At 40.0% G+C, this 21,013-nt stretch overlaps 1 protein-coding gene and 1 long non-coding RNA gene across 4 annotated transcripts in view; one reads left to right on the top strand and one right to left on the bottom strand.

Annotated features, from left to right (window-relative positions):
• LOC311607716 overlaps positions 1–21,013 on the bottom strand; it is a 612,504-nt gene that overhangs the window by 411,077 nt on the left and 180,414 nt on the right. The gene's annotated exons all lie outside the window — the stretch shown is intronic.
• STIM2 (stromal interaction molecule 2) overlaps positions 1–21,013 on the top strand; it is a 126,514-nt gene that overhangs the window by 90,541 nt on the left and 14,960 nt on the right. For all 3 annotated transcript variants that reach the window (XM_084799705.1, XM_084799706.1, XM_084799707.1), the window contains exons 4-7: positions 13,476–13,587; positions 14,481–14,596; positions 17,778–17,955; positions 18,578–18,755. In XM_084799705.1, coding sequence (XP_084655831.1) covers positions 13,476–13,587; positions 14,481–14,596; positions 17,778–17,955; positions 18,578–18,755 — 584 coding nt within the window. The remainder of the gene's footprint in view (positions 1–13,475; positions 13,588–14,480; positions 14,597–17,777; positions 17,956–18,577; positions 18,756–21,013) is intronic.

Below are 21,013 nucleotides of genomic sequence, written 5' to 3'. Positions count from 1 at the left end.
ACTATATAGTACGCTGAATTATATTTCATAAAGTTATATTGATTCAACTGCAACACTTTCAATAGAGAGAGCAGGTTACTTTCTTCATTGCCGTATCTGGAGGCCTGCAAAAAAAAAAAAAAAAAAAAAAGAGAGAGAGAGAGAGAGAGAGAGAGAGAGAAATGTATAGGTCTAGACACAAGAAGACTAAGAAATACAGTGTAGATTTGAGAATCAGTAAGCAGCTAATTAGAACAGTGAAAATGCTGTGAAATAGGCAGAAAGAGATTGTTTTCAGCCCCAACCCATAAAATTGAAGGTAAATATGAGATGTTTTAGTAATTTTAACCACATGTAATCACTATGTTCCTAAAAAGACTTTTAAAATTACAGATTACCCCACTGCAGAGTCCTGAGTCAGCCTTCCTTTAAACTGTAGTTGTTAAAATTATCTCAGTTGCTTTTATAGTGATTGTTATTTTTACATAACTACCATAAACCTATAGTAAAAGATTTCCAGTATTATGTCTTTTCATCTTATATCTTCTCAACTCTCTAAATGAAGGCTGAAATAGACTTTCTATAGCTTTGAGACCTTTTACTTTTTCTTTACTGATTAAAGATCCTCCTCCTCCTTTGCTAAATAGACAAGATCAATATCCCAGAGTGAGTGAGAGTCTTGGCTTGACTTCCTGTACTCAGATCTCCATATAATGATCTCTAGATTTATGACTTGGGGTGAATGACTTAATTACTGGGGTCCCTGTGTTCCCATTTCTGAAATGTAGGTAGTAGCAATCACTCACCTAGACAGCTGTGCTGAGGGTCACTGAGAACAGGACTTGCGAGCTAACGGGCTCTGTGTTTATTATTATCATTGTCCTTGTTAAAGATTACCATTTGGACTGAGCACTTCAGAAGCTGGCGCAGGCAGATCTCTGTGCATTGTAGGCCAGCCCAGTCTACATAGGGAGTTCCAGACCAGCCAAACAAACAAAAGCAAAAACAATTAGCATACTCTCTTCCATACAATGACAAGCTGTAAATTTAATAATTTCTTATCTACATATAAAATTTTTCTTTTAAATTTTAATTATATACTTGAAGTAAATCAAACAGGGAAGAGTTGCCAGAACTAGAACAAAGAATTTTCATACACTCTTTGTTCAGAGAACCCCACTGTCCTTTTCAGTTTGGACATTTGTTCCAATAATGACTTTCATAGCTGAAAAGTATCATGCATGATAACCAGTGTATGTCTACAATCTTCAATTTGGAAGAGTTCCTTTGTATCTTATACCCTGTTTACTTGGCTAGATATCTCTTTAAAAAATGTCATCTTGTAGCATTTGTTGTTGTTGTTCTTACATTAGAGTTTATTTGTTACATTTACACAGTCAGATTGAACATTGTGGATGGATTGTCATGGAAATGATTATTTTCATTAAATTGTTTTCTTATGACACATGTGTCAGTTTGTTTTAATGCCAGTGGTTTTTACCTTGGTCACTTACTGAAGGTAGTCTCTACTATATTTCTACAAGTGGATTTTCATATATCTGTTATGATATTTTTGATTTTGTTTGGGACAGGTCTTATGTAGTCCAGGCCTGCATCAAGCTGACTATGTAGTTCAGTTGTGTACAACTACTCTTGGTTTTATGCAGTGCTGGGAGTTGAACTCAGGCCTTTGCACATGCTAGGTAAGGACTCAACCATCTGAGCTATGCCTCCAGTCCCTGTCATGATACTTCTTGTGATACTGTAACTTCAAAACTGTGTAACAAAATATCACGTCCTCATACCATTTCACCCACTTGTTTTAGTGTGCTTTGAATTTTTTTCTTGGATTAACTAGTATACCGATGCTTGCCAAATGGCAGTTTTTCAGATTCCATCATTCTTCTGTTTATTAGTTGGCATCTTACTGCAAGAGATTTAAACAGACTGTATTATTAACATCTTGTCATGTGGGGATGGTGGGTGATAACAGACATGTCTTGGAAGTAGCCCCTGGGGAAAGATCCAATCACAGCATCTTACTGAGTTGTAGAAGTTTCACCTGCATGTATTTGTTCTGTTACCATCAGTGCCAACTTCTCTCTCTTATTCTGTGGGTTTTCATTTGTTACTGTCAGCCTGATTTTGATGCTCAAATGCTCAATGTTGGCAAGTGGTCTTCTCCGCTGGTTTTAGTAAAACCTTAAGTAACTCCCATTGGTTTTGAATCCTTCCTTTTGACCTGAGAAGGTATACAGATGTATCATGTTATTTCTCACTGCCAGTATTAGAAACATTGGTAACTTTAGTTGATGTGGTATTTAGAAATCAAGATTTTAGCAAGACTATTTATTCCTACTGTAATATTATTCTTAGATATCTCAATGGTCAAACTTAACATTATAGCTTGTATTTATTTCTTTATTAAAAAACACAATTTAGCTTAGCATAGTGGCCCATGCCCGTAATCCCAGCACTTGGGGAGACGGAGGCAGGTGGATCTCTGTGAGTTCGAGGCCAGAATATTCTACAAAGTGAGTCTAGGACAGCCAAGGCTACACAGAGATACCCTGTCTCATAAAATCCCCCCCAAAACACCCCACAATTTACACTAATAATCTATACCTTCAATTTAAGTCCACCATGATTGAGTTGATTTTAACCTCTTTCACTATTTGTGTCTCCCTCCACTGACGGTAAATTGAATAGGCTGCTATCCCCAGCATGTTTGCTTACCTGTTCCCCCTGGTTACAGTCCATTTCCTGACCCCATCCGACTACTGCTGCCATATTCTAGACCCTGCCCAGTGTGGGTTTCTGCCCTTGCCAGACTGCTATCCCATTGCCACACCGCGCAAGTGCTGGTCAGTAGCAACTTTCTTTCCATCCATTTATGGAATGTGGCTATTTCTAAGCATAGGAAGATTATTGAGATTTGGAGAGAACTTGGAGGAAGCCTATTCACTGCCTGTGGGTGAGTCCTTCAGTGTGGATTTACTGAAGCACTTTATCCACAGTTTGTACTTCTTGTGTAACTAACTCTTTAGCCATTGACAAAGTCCCCTGTAAACGAACCTGTTTATACTTATCCATTGCGCCAGTACTCAGAATTGAGGGGATTTTCCCTAAAGTTGTTTTGCCACAACAGCACTAAACCACGACTATATACACCCAACAAGATCTAAGTTGGAAAACATCCCATACTAAGTATAGCTAATAATATTTATAAGCCAGTAGATTTTAAACTAAATGTACTAAGGCAGTTAAGAGATCAGACAGAAGCTTTATGGTTGTGAGCCTAGCCTTTAATGGCTGAGCCATCTCTCCGGCCCCAGACAGAAGTTTTGAGAGTAAAAATAACTTGAGAATATTCTTGTCATTGGAATGGGTGGGATTTTCAATTTTTAAGGAAAACAGGATTTTCAAGCGTTGAATGTTCGATGTGACAGTGAGCAGTGAAAGCTCTTTTTCTACTCCTTGAATTTACTGACCTTTACAAGGTTTTCTTTGTTTTTTTTCTCCTCCTTTTTGGGGGTGGGGCAGGGATGTTTGATTCCCTCCAAAAGTGAATGTTTTATTATATCATGTTCTATGATAGTCTTGATAATTCTTGAATTCTAGTGTTTTACTTTATCCAACACCTAATATTAATTACTGTTTACCCAGTAAATATTTGCTATATGAAGAAATACCAAGTTGTATTTCTGTATACAAAAATTTTAAGCAGAGTTAATTTACTTTTATGTGGTAGCCACAGCTGGAGCCTGGGTTCTCTGAACAGAGACTCTGGTATGGATTGTCACAAGATGGTCAGTGAATTTCTGATAAGGAGACTTGGTGACCACAGTCTTTTTCCAGAGGACGGGGCTCAGGTAGTTGTAGGTCTTAACAGACAGCATCAGAAGTGGCCTTTGGGAAGTTTGCCAGGGTTCCAGTGCTGCCCCTGGCTGATGTGTGGCAGTCATCAATACCAGTTCTCATCATTAGCTTCTTGGGTGTAGGAGCGGAGACAGTGGCAGTGCCTTTGGTGGCAGGGATACCACACACTCGCACACAGCCACGACAGCCTGTCACCTTACACAGGGATGATGGAAAGCTTGGCCAAGCTGATGGCCCCTTCAGTGACAGTGGCTACCACTTAGAGCATGTAACACCAAGACCAGCATGATCATTGTAGTCACTTAGGGGTTCTATTGCTGTGAAGAGACACCATGACCACAACAACTTTTAAAAAGGAAACATTGTATTGGGGCTGGCTTACAGTTCAAGGTTTGGTCCATTATCGTCATGTTGGGAAGGCTGGCTGCACACAGTGGCTGCACACATGGTGCCTGAAAGGTAACTGAGAGTTCTATATCCTGATTCTCAGGCAGCAGGAAGAGAGAGTGACATTGGGCCTGGCTTGAGCTTCTGAAACCTCAAAGCGCCCCCCCCCCACACACATTTTCTCCAACAAGGCCACACCTCCTAATAGTGCCACTTCCTGTGGCCCACAGGGGCCATTTTGATTCAAATCACCACACTCCAGTAGTGGTAAAATCCTGGAACCTGGTCTATTGGCCTGCCTAACCAAATCCTTTGGGGACATTCCCAGGAACAAAAATCAGTAACAGACAGGGAGAGCAAGTAGGTTTTCTCCAGGGACTGGATCCTTATGTTCTTGACCAGGGAGCCCAGCCTGCTGATGGGGATCTACTCACTCACTGCCTTTGGCTTTACCTCCATGATCCAAATCCTCAGAGAAAGCTTTTTTTGCCTTCTAAGTCTGGTCTCTAGATATTCTGGGCCCTCCAGTGTCATCCACCAACTTTGTTTTCTTGAAGGCATTAAAAAAACAAAAACAAAACTCTTAAAAATAAAAAAAATGGCAGAAAATAAAAGCAAACATTGTAAAGAAATTACTTAGAGATATAATTTTTGCTTAATATGTTTTTAGTAGATAGCATGTTCATTACACAGCCACACTGTAGAAGTGCTGCAAAAGTTAGTCCAGGCTGACGTTTTCCTGTTTGCCTTGTTTGTTTAACAGAATCATTTGTTATACTTTTATGTGCCCACAGCTCCTCATTTATCAAGTACTTCGCAGTTGTGCCTGCAGCTCCTCATTTATTTAGTAGTTCACAGTTGTTGACATATTGAAAATATTCTGGCAAAGGAAACAATGCCCATCTTTAAAGAGATTGTTATATTTGTAATGAAATAGTCTTTTTTAAAAAGCCATATCATGCCAGTACCTACGGAGGCCAGAAGAAAGCAGCAGACCCCCAGGAGCTGCAGTGCCTGGCCGCCGGTAGCCACCTGATACGGCTGCAGGGAACTGACTTCTGGTAGCGGAAGAGTAGCAAGTGTTTGTAAATGTGAAGCAGTCTTACCACAGTCTGCATTCAGTATTAAAAGGAGAAATCAGGAAATAAAGGGGACATGCATGAACGATTTAGCCACTTTTATCTTGGGCCATAAATTTGTTCTCCGGCGTAGGGTTGGAGACATAAGCATTGAGATGTTTAAGAAAACGTGACTAAACATTTATTTCTCTCGCAGACATCGAATGTATTGCTGTTGTATTTCTTTTTAAAGAAAACACTCCTAGAATTCTCTTTCATGGTGTTTTAGTTCCTATATTATTTGTGATTATAAAATAAAACCAGTAATTTATCTTCATATGGTATATTTGAATGAATGAATAATTTATGCATTTTCTCCAAGTGTAATTCTTTATTTATTTATGCCTTTGTTATCTCACCATTTTTATGGGAGTATTCATTGGTAATATACTAAGTTTAAATAATTGTAAGGTATCAGTTTAGAGCAGAAAAAAGCCTTGTATAGTGTTCCTGGAACTACTGTCGGGAACAGGATACTCAGATGTTTTTAAAATTTGACTATCCAGACATTTGTTAATGTTATTTTGTATTCTAAAAATTTTACAACATTCTTAGAATGATGATGCAAGGCAAGCAATACATGAACGAAAGTATTAACTCAACTACTAATATCTAAACATCCCAAGTTCAGGGCATGGCTTTAGGCGTCCAAATATAGCTTGATGCAGGGACTTAGTCCGTGTCACGGACATGTCTTGCTGACTGATGTGCTACTAGGAACTCATATTCTGGCCCTGTTCTAAAGATAAACTTTCTCTGGCAGCTGGTTGCCACGGTGTCACTCACAGGTGACTGGTTTATGTAGTCAGTTCATGAAACTAACTGAGAAAAGATGAGGTTGGTTTACATTGCAACTTTTTCTACCTTTTTATAAGAAGTTGCTTTCTCTCATGTTTGTATCATGTTTATTAAAATTTTATTATCAGAGCCTTGTCTTTTTACAGTTTACTTTAATGAAGTTTCCTGTGAGAACTTGTGTCTGTCACTGTAAAGAGAACTCCTAAGGATTTGTAACTTGAAAGTCTCCATTTGAAATTTAATTTAATTGTGATACAGTCTGTATTGGTGCATTGTTTTAGAATAAAATATTTGTAAACATGCCAACATTTCAAACATTTTTGAAGCCATCACGTCTTTAAACTTTTATAGAAATGTCTAAACATAAGAGTCTAGGACATTTTATACTGGGCAACATTAAATATCTTTTTGTAATTTTTCTTCCCTGGTGCCTTTACAAACTTTTTGCTATTTGATAAGGTTGCTTTCATGCTCTAATTGAAAACAGTGCACTTAGCTTTATAGCCTGACCCATTGTTCTAGCTAATGGCAGCAGAAGTGGATTTGTCTGCAACAACTCTTCTGTCAGTTGCCTTTTAACACTAAGAAGACAAACGTGTAGCTGTTTATATGGCAACAACTAAGCAGAAGTACATATCTGTGTGCTAGAGCTCTGCCACAGGCAGTGATGGACTAGGCTGTAGCTTGAGGTTTTCCCAGGAGGAGAAGGGCTCGGGAAGGAGGGGAAGGTGACAGGCAGAAGTCTGAGCTTTGAAGCCTACAGTAGTGTGGTTCCATATACACTGCCTGCTTGGAGCAGGAATTTGGGAATTGTTTAAACTGTTTGAGCTACAACTTCCTGATATACAAACCAAAAATTATAATATCACCTCTGGATATTGTATGTATTAATATATTACAGTATAATTACTGCATAGTATTATTGAATATAAGCCATGGGACTCTTTTAGCACAGTTAAAACTGGTAATTGTTAGTATATCTTTATATACACAGAAATACTTTATGATTAGAGGCAATTTTTTATTAGTATGTGGTTGATTTTATGAATATCCTTAAGATTTGGAGGGCTAGCATTAACTAACATTAACTAAAATTTTAACTTAAAATTTATATAGCAAGACTTTAGAAACTTTTTTTAGGCCTATCATTTAATTCAAGTTCAAAGGATACTGACTGAGTAGGTTTTATAAACTTGGCTTTTATGGATGACAGAACTAAGACATTTATATAGTTTATTCTTTTAAAGTTTGGATTTCACACTGATTTGTATGTCAGGTTTACTTAAGTCGGAGCATGGACTAAAAGTGCAATACCCTCTTCTTATATTCCTGTCAACTGACAGTTGTAAATTGGTGCCTCCTTTATGTTTAGGTCTCTGGTTTCTTTTCTAGAAACAAGTATTCTCCAAGGCTGCGTTAAACTGAGGTACTCTGAGAGTAGTTTTGCTAATTTTTATTACAACTCTAAGATCACAAGTAGACAATTAAAAACGAAACTGGTTCTTTTAGTTCTTTCTTTTTTTAAGATTTTATTTATTATTTATACAGTATTCTGTCACATGTATGGCTGCCCTCCAGGAAAGGGCATCAGATCACATTACAGATGGGCATGAGCCTATGGTTGCTGGGAATTGAACTCAGGACCTTTGGAAGAGCAGATGATGCTCTTAATCTCTGAGCCATCTCTCCAGCCCCTCAAAACTGGTCCTTTTTAAAGGAAGAATTGTTATATCTTTATCAAATACTTAAATGGTAATTTCATGTTGGACTATAATAATGTTTTGTGTAGTATGGAAGCTCACAACATAGTAGGACATGAAACGTTAGCAGGAAGGTAGCAAAATAAGACAACTCGTGCTGTGCCATTTTTTAGAAATAGTAACTAAGTACTGTATGAATTCTGGGGCAGAGATCACTGACAGCGAGAGCATTTCATGCAGTTCTGGCCTTGTTGTTTGCCTGGCTGTGTCCCTGTGGATGCCTCACGGCTTTCTTAGAAGCCTGCTTCACTTGGGGCTTTGGTAGCCTCTCTGTTGACGGCCCTGTCCACCCCTTCCTGTCTCTTAATGCTCATTTCTTGCACCCCACTGCTTTCAAAAAGCTTTCACTTCTTAGGCCTAGTTTTCTCTTCTTCATGTGCTGTTCCAAAATAGCTACATTGTGGTAGGGCTGGGAAGTAGAGAGTAGGAGGGGACAGATGCAACATGCTTTTTCCTTATTTCAAACGGAGGAACTACATTTACGGTTACAGAAGTTGCTCTGTTCTGTCACCATCCTCTCTCCCACCACCCTGCTCCCCAGAGCGCGCACAGAATGCAGTACACATGCCCTTAACCCTAGTACCTAGAGGCAGAGGCAGGTCCATCTCTCTAACCCTGAGGGCAGCCTGCTCTACATAGCAAGTTCTAGGACAGAGGCACGGGGTGTGTGTGTGTGTGTGTGTGTGTGTGTGTGTGTGTGTGTGTGTGTGTGTGTGTGTATGTATATGTATATATATGCACTTTGAAATGTCTTCGGGTTCTTACAGTATTTCTTCCAACTTACAAGCATATCTTCTATCATGAAAAACGAACTAACTCTACTGAACTTTTACATTACCACCTCAACTTTAGTATCTCCAAGTATACCTGGATCTGTCTTAGATACCAAGTATATCTCTAAGCCACAAGTCCCCTTAGGACTTGTAGATCTACTTGTAGATTACTTGTTGGGAACATTTTACATGTTGTATGCTGTTTGTACCAAGTCTCTAAGAGAAAAGATCTCAAATGTTAGTGAGCTGTTTTATTGAAACCACCTACATACAGTATAATGCACTTGGACCAGAGTTCATATTCTAGGTGCTGGTTGATAGCCATGTGTGACCATATGTGTAAGCACTTGGTCCAGTGTCTCTTTATAGACTCTGGAGATAACAGCTGCATTTCACTGTAGTCAAAGGGTACATATGAAAATGGATGCGTAAGGATAAATAAATATATATATATATATATATATATATATATATATATATATATATATATATATATAAATCCCTTAATTAAAGGAATAGCGTTTTAATAAAAGAATAAGTTCCTGGGATGACAAGATGCCTTAGCAAGTAAAGGGAATTATTACCAAGTCTTATTTTGATTCTTGAAACCCACAGGTGGAAGGAGATAACTGACTCTTGAAAATTTTCCTTTAATACACGTGTACACACACACACACACACTCTCTCTCTCTCTCTCTCTCTCTCTCTCTCTCTCTCTCTCTCTCTTGTGTGCACACATACACAAAATTAATGTAAATTCTTTCTTTATTCCCCAAGAAAGAATAGTTCCTGTTCTCTTAGCACTGCTCATCTAGATGTGTGCTTGGCTAGTCTCATGGTAGATCCATGTATAGATGTGTGCTTGGCTAGTCTCATGGCCGATCCATGTGTAGATGTGTGCTTGGCTAGTCTCATGGCAGATCCATGTATAGATGTGTGCTTGGCTAGTCTCATGGCAGATCCATGTGTAGATGTGTGCTTGGCTAGTCTCATGGGAGATCCATGTGTAGATGTGTGCTTGACTAGTCTCATGGCAGATCCATGTGTAGATGTGTGCTTGGCTAGTCTCATGGCCGATCCATGTGTAGATGTGTGCTTGGCTAGTCTCATGGCCGATCCATGTGTAGATGTGTGCTTGGCTAGTCTCATGGCCGATCCATGTGTAGATGTGTGCTTGGCTAGTCTCATGGCAGATCCATGTGTAGATGTGTGCTTGGCTAGTCTCATGGCCGATCCATGTGTAGATGTGTGCTTGGCTAGTCTCATGGCCGATCCATGTGTAGATGTGTGCTTGGCTAGTCTCATAGCAGATCCATGTGTAGATGTGTGCTTGACTAGTCTCATGGCAGATCCATGTGTAGATGTGTGCTTGGCTAGTGTCATGGCAGATCCATGTGTAGATGTGTGCTTGGCTAGTGTCATGGCAGATCCATGTGTAGATGTGTGCTTGGCTAGTCTCATGGCAGATCCATGTGTAGATGATGCAAGAACACAGAGCAGACCCACAGTGCTATTGAAATGGCTGATAGGGAAAACGCATAGAGGAAGGAGTTCCTAGTTTGCGTGATGATGAGTAAGGACAAGGCAGGCAAATGGAAGAAAGGAAAGCCATCCTAAGTTGAAGAGGATGCAGGCACACACCGCACATTTAAAAAGCTGCAGATTATGAGGGTCTGAGGTTATGCTTCTGCGCAATGTCAGCAGTTCTAGAAACAGCTTGGTCTGAAACCTACTGTGGGCATTTACTAATTTGTTTATACTTAATTAAGAGTTCTAACTTGAGAAAACTGTAGGCTCAGCATGGGGATAAACGTTCTCACTTCAGAGTTGCTGCAGTGTCCACATGAAATAACATTCATAAATCTGGTCTGTAGTAAATAGTTAGTGTTTTCATTGGTGCCCTGGCCATTTTTAGAGTTTGAGTTTTCCCTGTCAGCATCCAGTGATGAAGTGTTCTAGGCTGATTGTTCAGTTTGCAGTGCTTTACACACCAGCCCTCTCTTGTTATAATGGAATCAGAAAGACAGTTTTAAAGGTAGCTTAGCTCGTTTCATTATTCAGCTTAGTTAGAAATCGAGCCTGAGGTAAAGAGCCTGGTGGTGATGGCACTATGACCCAGTGGTACAGTGTAACCTGACACAGATCTTTTCCCATTTTCTTTATTAGTGTTCTCTTTATTAGTGTTGGAACTACTTGCTAAAAATCACAGAAACACCAACCTATAGCACTTGGCACAGTTTTGAGCAAAAATACTTGGGTAACAATTCCAAACTGAATAAATTGCTAAGTACCTTGAAAACATGCTATGTCCTTTTCCTGGCCCCTTGGTTGTGGTGTGGTTGAGCAGCGCAGCATGAAGCAGCTCATTATAGGCGGGCAGAAGGATGGAGTACTCTCAGATCGCTTGTTGACGCTGAGAGTTGCTTATGCAAGCGAGCCTCCTTGTTAATTTCCTCACTGAACCATAAATAGGTTTTATAGTACTTACCCTTTAAGTCTGATATACTTCATTTATTAAGTAACACCTAACAAATACTTGTGCATGAGTACTCGACATAGTGTTGTCAGCTACGAACTTAATCATCCTTTAGTGGAGTAAGCAGATGTTGAGAGAATTCTTTTTCTTACATATAATTGTAATTAATTAAATTCTGTGAGGAGGAAAGTCCAGAATAATGTACGATGAGTTAAGTCGTAGCTAAGAAAGGAAAATTCAACAAAATACAGGAGATGCTTGTATAAAATAGGTTTCAAAGCAGGCCCTGGAGGAGGGTAAACACGAGCTGCTGCAGGAGCTGAAAGACAGCAGGCAGAGTTTGGGGAGCAGAGGGAGCTAACACAAAAGCCAAGTCCTGCTCACGAGAAGAAATGCTGTTTGCAAGGCGTCTTCGAGGAAAGCAGGTAGCAAGTGGAGAAGTAAGTCCTCTCCCTCAAGTAACTGTCTTGTTTTAGGATTGATTGTATTGCTTTAAAGATGCACTCAAAAGGAAATTAGTTTTACAAACAGCTACTTTAGAGCACAACTAAAGTAGCGTAGGATTAGGACTGGGCAGCGCCAGGCCCTTTTTGATTTTTCTTTTTCCTTTGAGTCTGTTTTCCTTGAAAATTGGGATATGCTGGATTGTGTGGATCAGGTTTTTACTATTGAAAAATCAAAAGCCAGAGAGAATCTTATTCTGTTTCCCTGGCTGAGAGCTTTGTGTGGGAGTGTGCAGTGCAGCTGTGCTGTGGGTTTCTTGGCAGTCAGACAGGGCAGTCCTCCATGTAGCTCACTGCAGGAGGAAGAAGCCTCCATGCAAAAGGGCTGCTTTGACTGGATTAGATTCAGCAAGGCCTCCAGGCCTGAGCTTCTGGCTGGTGGCAGGCAGGCTTTCTTTGGCTCTGTGGATCCAGCGGCCTCTGGCCCATATACAGGTGTTATGATAGCCATGTATCTAAAGGAGAACATGAGTTTGTCTCAGTATTAAATTGCCACTTAATTTTAAAATAAAGTTTTTATTAGTTAATTATGATTTGTTCAAGCTTTTTTTTTTCTGTAAATTCAAGTATTGAAAAAGGCAGACTGTGAACACATTGCGTACAAATGTGAATTCAGAATTATCTGTGGTTTATGAGAATGCTCTTTTCCTGTACTGTGTACAGATGGATTCCCAGTACTGCATTTGTCACTTCCTTGTTGTCTTCAGCCCTTTCGTGTGGTCGGTGAACACTTTGTTTTCCCAAGTCCACGCAGTAAGTGTGGACAAGATCACCTCTCCATTTTTGCCTTCCCTTGGTATCAGACATTGCTGCCATTTATACATGATAAGCAGAGAAAGGCCTCTGACTTAATTCTCATGGTGGTTTTTTTTATTTGTTTCTTTGTTTGAATCTTTGTGCTTAATTGTTGCTTTCAAAGTAGTGTAGAGTAAGATTCTGTGCTTAGTTTGCCTGAGTTCATATCTAGTCGTTCCTAACATGGTCTCGCTCTATCTGCCTAATCCTCAAGAAAAGAAAAAAGGGGGAAAAACCAAAACAAACAAACAAACACACACACACACAAAAACCAGAACAAAACCGAACAAGATTATCCAGTCATGAAGACTTTAACTAATGGTAGCTTTCCTCTTTGGTTAAGGTAGTTTTCTCTAGATCTTCAAAATTCTTTATTTTTCTATCAGATTTTCAGAGTTTTATGTTTTTTATTTTGGGTTCTAGTTGATGTAGTCGAGTCAGAGGACCCTACGCCCTCTCCCCCACTATGCCTCCGCCACACGTTCATTAAAGACTAGCATGATTTAAACTTTTTATGCCCCCAACCTTTCTTTATGTCTAAGTTCCCCCACCTGAATCTTTGCCAGAGGCACTTGAGGTTCCATAGAGGCAAACATTTTCCTCATCCGTTCACTACTGTCTGTCACAGTGCTTAGACTGGACCCGACTCTCAGGGTGTTTCGCAATTACATGCACTGATGGGGTAGGTGAAATGTCAATCAAGTATCTATCTGGTAAGTTATCTACACCCAGGGAAATAGATTATTTCATTCTTTAAAAACTCTGTATTGATGCTGAGAATTAGTTTTACTACCATTTGTCTTCGTTGTTTTATGGTTTTTGTTTTTTCTGTTTTAGATTCTGCATTAGGAAAGCAGGTGTGGGTCTCATTATTTTCAGCTTACCACAGACTGCTAGATACTAAATTGAACTGCCCATCTTTGCTTCCTCTAAAGTTATATAGATGTGTTCAGATTTTAATTTTTAAAGCAGTGCCTTTAACATGCACCTTCTTTTCTGTCTTACAGTTCATAATTGGACAGTTGAGGATACCCTGCAGTGGTTGATAGAATTTGTGGAACTCCCACAATATGAGAAGAATTTTAGAGATAATAATGTGAAGGGAACAACACTCCCCAGGTCAGTAGTTACCCAGAGGGGGTTTCCATGCACCGGGAAGTATATTTCAGATGCCGCTTTCCGATTCTGAATCTGCAAGATATTTTTGGGCAGATAGTATAAAGGAAATACTATAAATGTATCTGTTTTAACTGTTTTATTCCCTTGTGTTTTTGTTCTTTGCACATGCATGTATCGTATGTGAGTGTGGGTGCATGCAGATGACATAGAATGTGTGGAGGTTAGAGGTGAACCTCGCGTGATCGTCTGTGCCTTCACCTTGTTCGAGGGGAGCCTCTTTGTTGCTAGTGTCTACACAGAACAGCTTAGCTGGCTCCCAAGCTTCTGAGTGTTCTCTGGCCTGTACCTCCTAACTTACCTGAGAACTGCTTATTATTCGAATCCTTCCACTCCTCAACCTACCCAAGAAGGCTTCTTACCTTCTATTCGGTTTTTAGTGTGGTTTGTTCATCTTAAAGAGTTAAACACTAAGAGGGTGGTGTATACTTTTCAGCTGCTACTAGGCAAAAGCTCCTGAAGTAAGAAGAGTTTTTAACATCTGCTGTTATTAAATCCCTTAGCAATTTTACTTTGTTTGTGAAATGAGAGTGAAATGCCAACATTAGTTATTATTATAAAATACTTTGCTTCATAATTTTTTCAATTATAGTAAGTTATAATAAATAGAAAGTAACTTTAGAAAACAGCAGTTCATCAGTAAAGCACATTTATTAGCCCACAGAAGCTTTCAGTAGCTATGTTTATAAAAGGGTTTCTGAAGCGATGGACTTTAATAGAGATGAGCTCTCCACAGGGTTCAGCAGCATGTGAAGTGGTAAATATGTTGTCATGTATTGAAATTTATATACTGGAAATACTTTGTTTACTATATAGAATTTTTTTTCTATTTACAGGATAGCAGTTCATGAAACATCATTTATGATTTCCCACCTGAAAATCAGCGACCGGAGTCACAGACAGAAACTTCAACTCAAAGCACTGGATGTGGTTTTGTTTGGGCCTCTGACACGTTAGTATCTCTCTCATGCCATGTGGTACAGTAGTGTAGTCTGCAGCATCCCTGTGTTGTTGAAGAAAGCAGAGTGGAGAGGAACACAAGACCAAGAAAGCCACTCGCTAACTGTGAAGGAAATGTGGCTTATAGGAAGAACTTTTCTGCCGTAGAAATAGGAATTTTCATAGCTAGTTACTAATGTAAAAAGCTATGAAACTGTGGCCAGGTGATAATTTGAAATTCTAGATGGAAAACCTTGGATTGTTGTAACTTGATGTTTTTAGTTGGATTTTTACTCAAGGGCCCTTAAGCATATGGCTTTTTAACTGCTCTGGTGGCATCAGTCCTAACGATGTCACTAGCTTAGAGGCTGTAGAAAGTAACACAGTTGCAGGAGGAATACCAGGTGGGTATTGTTACTTGATTGGTTTAAAAAGGAATGTGTAAGAAACTGTTTTGTCACCAGGTGGTAGTGGTGCACACACCTTTAATCACAGCACTTGGGAGGCAGGTAGATCTCTGAGTTAGAGGCCACCTTGGCCTACAGTGAGTGCCAGGACAGCCATGGCTACATAAAGAATCCCTGTTTTGGACTCTCCCCCGTCTCATCCCCGCCCCCCTAGAGAGAGGGAGAGAGAGAGGGGAGAAAGAGAGAGAGAAAAAAAAAAAAGAAAAAGAAGAAACATATATTTATTTAAATTTTGTTTATTTGTTTTTGAGACATGGTTTTTCTGTGTAGCCTTGGCACTGTCCTTGACTTGGTTTGTAGACTAGGCTGGCCTCGAAGTCGCAGAGAGAGCCATCAGCGTCTGCCTCCCTGAGTGCTTGGCATGCTCTACCATGCCTGGCTTTAATTAGATTTTGTAACCTGAACAGGAATATTTTTCCCCAGAAGTTTAATATGTTTAGTTAATTTAAAATTTCTGAAAGCTTAGAGCACGTGTTTGAACAGTATATATTTTAGAAGAATTGTGCTTTCTTAAAAGTAAAAACAAAATTAATATAGGGCCCAGGGGTCCCGCACAAACTAAGGCACCAGCCAAGGACAATACAGGCGGTAAACTTTAAACCCCTACCCAGATCTAGCCAATGGTCAGAACAGTCTCCACAGTTGAGTGGAGAGTGGAATATTACTTTCTCACATACTCTGGTGCCTCACCTTTGACCATGTCCCCTGGAGGGGGAGACCTGGTGGCACTCAGAGGAAGGACAGGAGGTTACCAAGAAGAGACTTGATACCCTATGAGCATATACAGGGGGAGGAAATCCCCCTCAGGAACAGTCATAGGGGAGGGGAATAAGGGGATAATGGGAGGGAGGGAAGAATGGGAGGATACAAGGGATGGGATAACCATTGAGATGTAACAAGAATAAATTAATAAAAAAAAAAAGAAAAAAAAAGGAAGAAAATGCCCCCCCCCAAAAAAATAATATAGGGACAATGGCTTTTACAGAATAATGATAATAGAATTACCATTTGACTGCAAAAGTGCCATAGTGTAATGCCAAAGCTAGATTTCATACAAAAGCTAATGTTGTCAAATGAAAGATACATTTAAAGGAGTTTTCACTTAACGCCTTTCTAGTGTGTGGTTCTTAGTGGAATTTGGGGCTGGTTGTTTGCATAGTGTTATTGTTGGAGAGTATATTTTAGGCAGAGTCAGAAAACAGGCCTCATGGTGGAGTGAAGCCTGAGCGAAATCTCTCAGTGAGAAGCAGAAATCTGAACAAACCCCTCCAGACCGGAGCCGCCTGCCGTGCTTGTCTTGCATGGCTGGTGAGGGTGTGTGCTCAGGAAATACGGAACACTGCAACTTCTTAGCATAGAGGCAATCACAGACACACCTGGCCTTGATAGAGTTCATTCATAGGAAGCACGCAGAGTGTCTTGTGCAGGAACGGTAAGCGTTTAGGCAGTGTCTTAGGGTTACCATTGCTGTGATGAAACACCATGGCCAAAGCAACTGGGAGAGGAAAAGGTTTATGTAGCTTATACATCCACTCGAAACAGTAACCTGGAGGCAGGAGCTAGTGCAGAGGCCATGGAGGAGTGCTGCCTCTTGCTCCTCGTGGCTTGCTTATTTAATACAACACAGGACTACCAACCCAGGGCTGACCTCACTGCAGTGGACTGGGTGTGCTCACGTTACTCACTGATTGAGAAAATGCTGTACAGACTTGCATATAGCCCCACCTTATGAAAGCATTTTCTTAGTTGAAGTTCCCTCCTTTCAGATGACTTCAGCATGTTTCAAGATGCTGTAAAACTAGCCAGGAAAGGCAGTTTGCTACTATAAATTATAATTCCTTGGAGCATTAAAATACATTATATTTTATTAGCTATCATGCATCTCTCATCTAAATAGTTCTTGGAAAGTTAGTGTATTTTGACAGTCAGGGCAAAGTTAAAATGATATTTGAGTAGAAGTTTTTATGTTTCCTATTCCTGATGACAGTGGCCTTTGTGCGTCTGCCTTACACTGCAGTGCTGAATTGACATCACGCATGGTTTTTCTCTCCTCCTAACCCCTGTATCTTAGATAAGTTGTCACTTGATGGACGTTACGAACTGGCTGTGTCCATTGACCCCAGGGTTTCTCAGCTGTGTGCATGGACTAGTGGATAGTTTCTTACTAGTAGAGGGTTCGGGGAAGAGGCTTTACGTCAGTTGTAGGGTGCTCAAGGCTATTCCTTGCCTCTGCTCAGTGAAGTACCAGTAACAGCTTCCCCCACCCCTCCTTGTGTGTTAGCAAAATGTTGTCATGTCTGCCGGGGGTGGGGGTGGTATATTCCCCAATATTATGGTCAGTGATAAGAGTAATTTATTTCGTAACCACATGCTTGGGGAAATGCCTTTTGGTGTTCTCCAGTCTGTGTCTCAGTGATAGTGATGTGGCCTGGCTAAAGAGAACAGAGACAAGTCATGGGCTCCCTTTTCTCAACAGGGGCTTCTCTCAGTAGCATGGGAGCAAAATGGTGCTTGATGTGGCCGTGCGTGTTCTTCTCTGCATTTCTTCAGGTCCCGTATATTAGATAGAACAAATAAGATACCAGCTGTTTTGGTTTTATAAGGCTAGAATTTGTATCTTAGTGAAGGAGATTTTTAGCTATGTTTGTTTTGGACATCTACTTTTCTGTATATTTATTTTGTATGACACTAAAATACAAATTTAACTATCTGCTCTTTTTTTAATAGGCCCACCTCATAACTGGATGAAGGATTTTATTCTCACAATTTCCATAGTAATTGGTGTTGGGGGTTGTTGGTTTGCTTATACACAAAATAAGACGTCAAAGGAACATGTTGCAAAAATGATGAAAGACTTAGAGAGTCTACAAACTGCAGAGCAAAGTCTCCTGGACTTACAAGAGAGGTAACTGAAGCATCTCACTGCACCTGGGTGTGGTGGCTCATGCTGGGGACCCTGGTGCTTAGGAATCTGCTCAAAGTCACCCTTTGCTGTATAGCTGGTGAGCTTAGGCTCAGCTTGTGCTACATAAGAAGTTGTCTCAAAAATGGAAAGTAAAACAGTTAGTTACTAAAACCAGTCTTAACTCTTGTTCTTCACGTAAGGAAATGCAGCTCGTGAAGTGTCTCATGAGTGCATATGTACACATACAGGTTAGGGCCCATATTAGCAGCACATGCTTATTTCACTTTGCATTTTCAGAGAAATGCAACTTGGAAATAAGTTTGTAGAAGGTCAGAGGATGTAAATCAAATATAGGTAGAATGTAGTTGATTTTTCCTTTCAAATAAATGTCTTTAGTCTATTTTGCAGAGGCTGTTTTCTGCAGTTCTTGTCGTTTGAACCCAAGATAACAAAAAATAACCAAATATTAGATTGCCTGATAGTTACCCTAATTTAAGATTAATAGAAATACTATAAATTTTGATTTTAAAAAGTATGCTATTATCTGAAGCTGTATTTTTTATGAAAATGAAATTTTTGTATAATTACATGAGGCTTTTAAAATTTTTTATTATTCTCTAAGACTTGAAAAGGCACAGGAAGAAAACAGAACTGTTGCTGTAGAAAAGCAAAATCTAGAGCGAAAAATGATGGATGAAATCAACTACGCCAAGGAGGAGGCCTGTCGGCTGCGGGAGCTGCGGGAGGGCGCCGAGTGCGAGCTGAGCAGGCGCCAGTATGCAGAGCAGGAGCTGGAGCAGGTAGGGTCCTCAGGAGGGCTTCCTAAGGCTGCGCAGAGGAGCCAGGCCCCTGTCTGCTCGCTCTTTTGATTTGTTCCATCTTCTGTTTCTATTTATTTTCATGGATATTGTTCCTTGGCTAATAAAAATAAAATAATTCTTTTATCATTGATCAAATTCATATTTTAAACCTAACAAAATCATAACTGGAAGATAAAGTTGCCAATATGTTTCTTCTGTCATGCTAGCTTCATTGCCTTGAGTTCTCTTGAGATGTTTATTTAGACCCATAGTAAGTTTGAGTTTCTAATGTCACCTAGTGAAATAGAGGACATCCAGTTTCGAGATTCTGGAAAGCCAACGGCTACAGATGTTGAGGATTTCCGTTAGTTGTCTCTTTGAAACCTGCTAGATGGTTTTAGAACACAACCTGCTAAAATCTTCAAAGTTATCTGCAAAGATGTCCTTCCTGATGTCTGCTTCCTCCACTCAGCTACTCAAAATAGGATGGAGTAGGCATTCAGACATTTCACAGTACTTTGGAGAAGGGAGGATTACAGAAGTTTTTCATGGCACGCATGTGTATCAATTTCTTGTTCCTACAGAGACAAATTACTACAAGCTTGGTGGCATAAATAAATGTAGATTCATTATCATCCTCAAATGTGTCTGCAGGGCCTTACCCCACTGGAGCCTGTGTGGGAGGTGTTTCTTTTCTTTTCCCATTCTAGAAGCTGCCTGTGTTTCTTGTCCTGTGCCCTTCCTTCATCTTCAGAGCACATTCTGTGAACCTGTGTGGTGTCTGTGGTCCCATCTCACTTTTCTGACTTGGCCGTTTAGTGACTGAGACACTGAGAAACAAAACGAGGCTTTGTGAGTGGGAGCAGGGACAGGAGCCTCAGTTCTCCTCCGCACACTTGGGGACTGCTTCTCTCAGTGACTGTCAGTAAAAGATCAGAACTGTGTGGTGACTTTTAATCACATCGGAGGGTAAGGGCATCTAATGAGCCACTGAGTTCTTCTAAGGTGTCCTTTTGGAGAATTTGTCTGACTGAACTGGCCCCTTTCTATTGTCATAGACTACACATCTCTCTTGAAAAAAAACCCCAACATTTTAAATCTCTTCCTTTTGACTTAAGTTCATTAAGTTTGGGTGTGCTTGGGTATGATTTTTATCTATTTGTAAAGTTTTTTATTTACAATAAAGTTTACTAAAAATAGATTTTAAAAACCTATCAAAGTTGACTCAGGTATATTTTGTAGTTATACCCCGCTTCCTAGAAAACCTTTTGTGTACAGGCTGTAGGAGAAGTAACCAGGAAAGGCCTAGCCAAGGTTATATCGTGCCCAGGAACTAGTTATGCCCCTTTAGGCTCTTGTGAGAACTCGCAGCCTGATTTTTGCCTCGCTGTAGGATGACTAAAAGCTTGTTAGCTAATTATCTAACTTTGCCTATAAGAAGGAAATGGAGATGGCTCAGCGATTAAGAGAACTGACTGCTCTTCCAGAGGTCATGAGTTCAATTCCCAGCAACCACATGGTGGCTCACAACCATCCACAATGAGATCTGGTGCCTTCTTCTGGCATGCAGTACATGAAGGCTTAATACTGTATACATAATAAGTAAATAAATATTTAAAAAAAAGGAAATAATCCAAAAGAATTAATAATACTTTGTTTTTATTAGCATGTTAATTACCCTCAACTGTAGGTGTCATTGTGACATTCTCATACAATTATGCTGTACTGTTGTCACTCTATCCCAGTTACCCTCCTCGTTTCCTCTCCTGCTGATGACTCTTCCTACCTGTTCCTTTTACTTTCCTGTCTTTTTACTTATTTATTTTGATGACCCAATGAGTTTGCTTTGGTTCCTTTATAAAGTCCTTGATGAGGTTTATTTACAGAAGCATAGGCTTACCAGTGGCCACTGACTAAAATGTCTCTTCTTCCCCAAGTGAACATTAGCTGCCATAATAACAGTGTTTGACAAGTGACTGCCTCACATTTTATCTCTGGTTTTGGCACAGAGATCTTTGCATGCCTTTGTAGACCACAAGGTCACTGCAATACCAGTAGCAGTTGTGCTGGTATAAACATAATCCTCATGTCATCCCGAGTCAATCAAAGATGGCTTAGAGAAGAACAGTGGGTCTTGTAGGCAGAGCTCTGCCCAACATGATTGTATTGATAAGAAACATGACCGTAGGAGTATTCAGAGTGCAGAAACCCGTGCTTCTGCTGTTGGTGGCTTAGTCTGAGCACTAACCCTTGTGCTA

The sequence above is a fragment of the Acomys minous genome, assembly GCF_964271855.1.
Source record: "Acomys minous genome assembly, chromosome: 10".
Classification (NCBI taxonomy): Eukaryota; Metazoa; Chordata; class Mammalia; order Rodentia; family Muridae; genus Acomys; species Acomys minous.
Note: the sequence above shows the minus strand (reverse complement) of the source record. Positions and strands in the feature narration are given on the sequence as shown.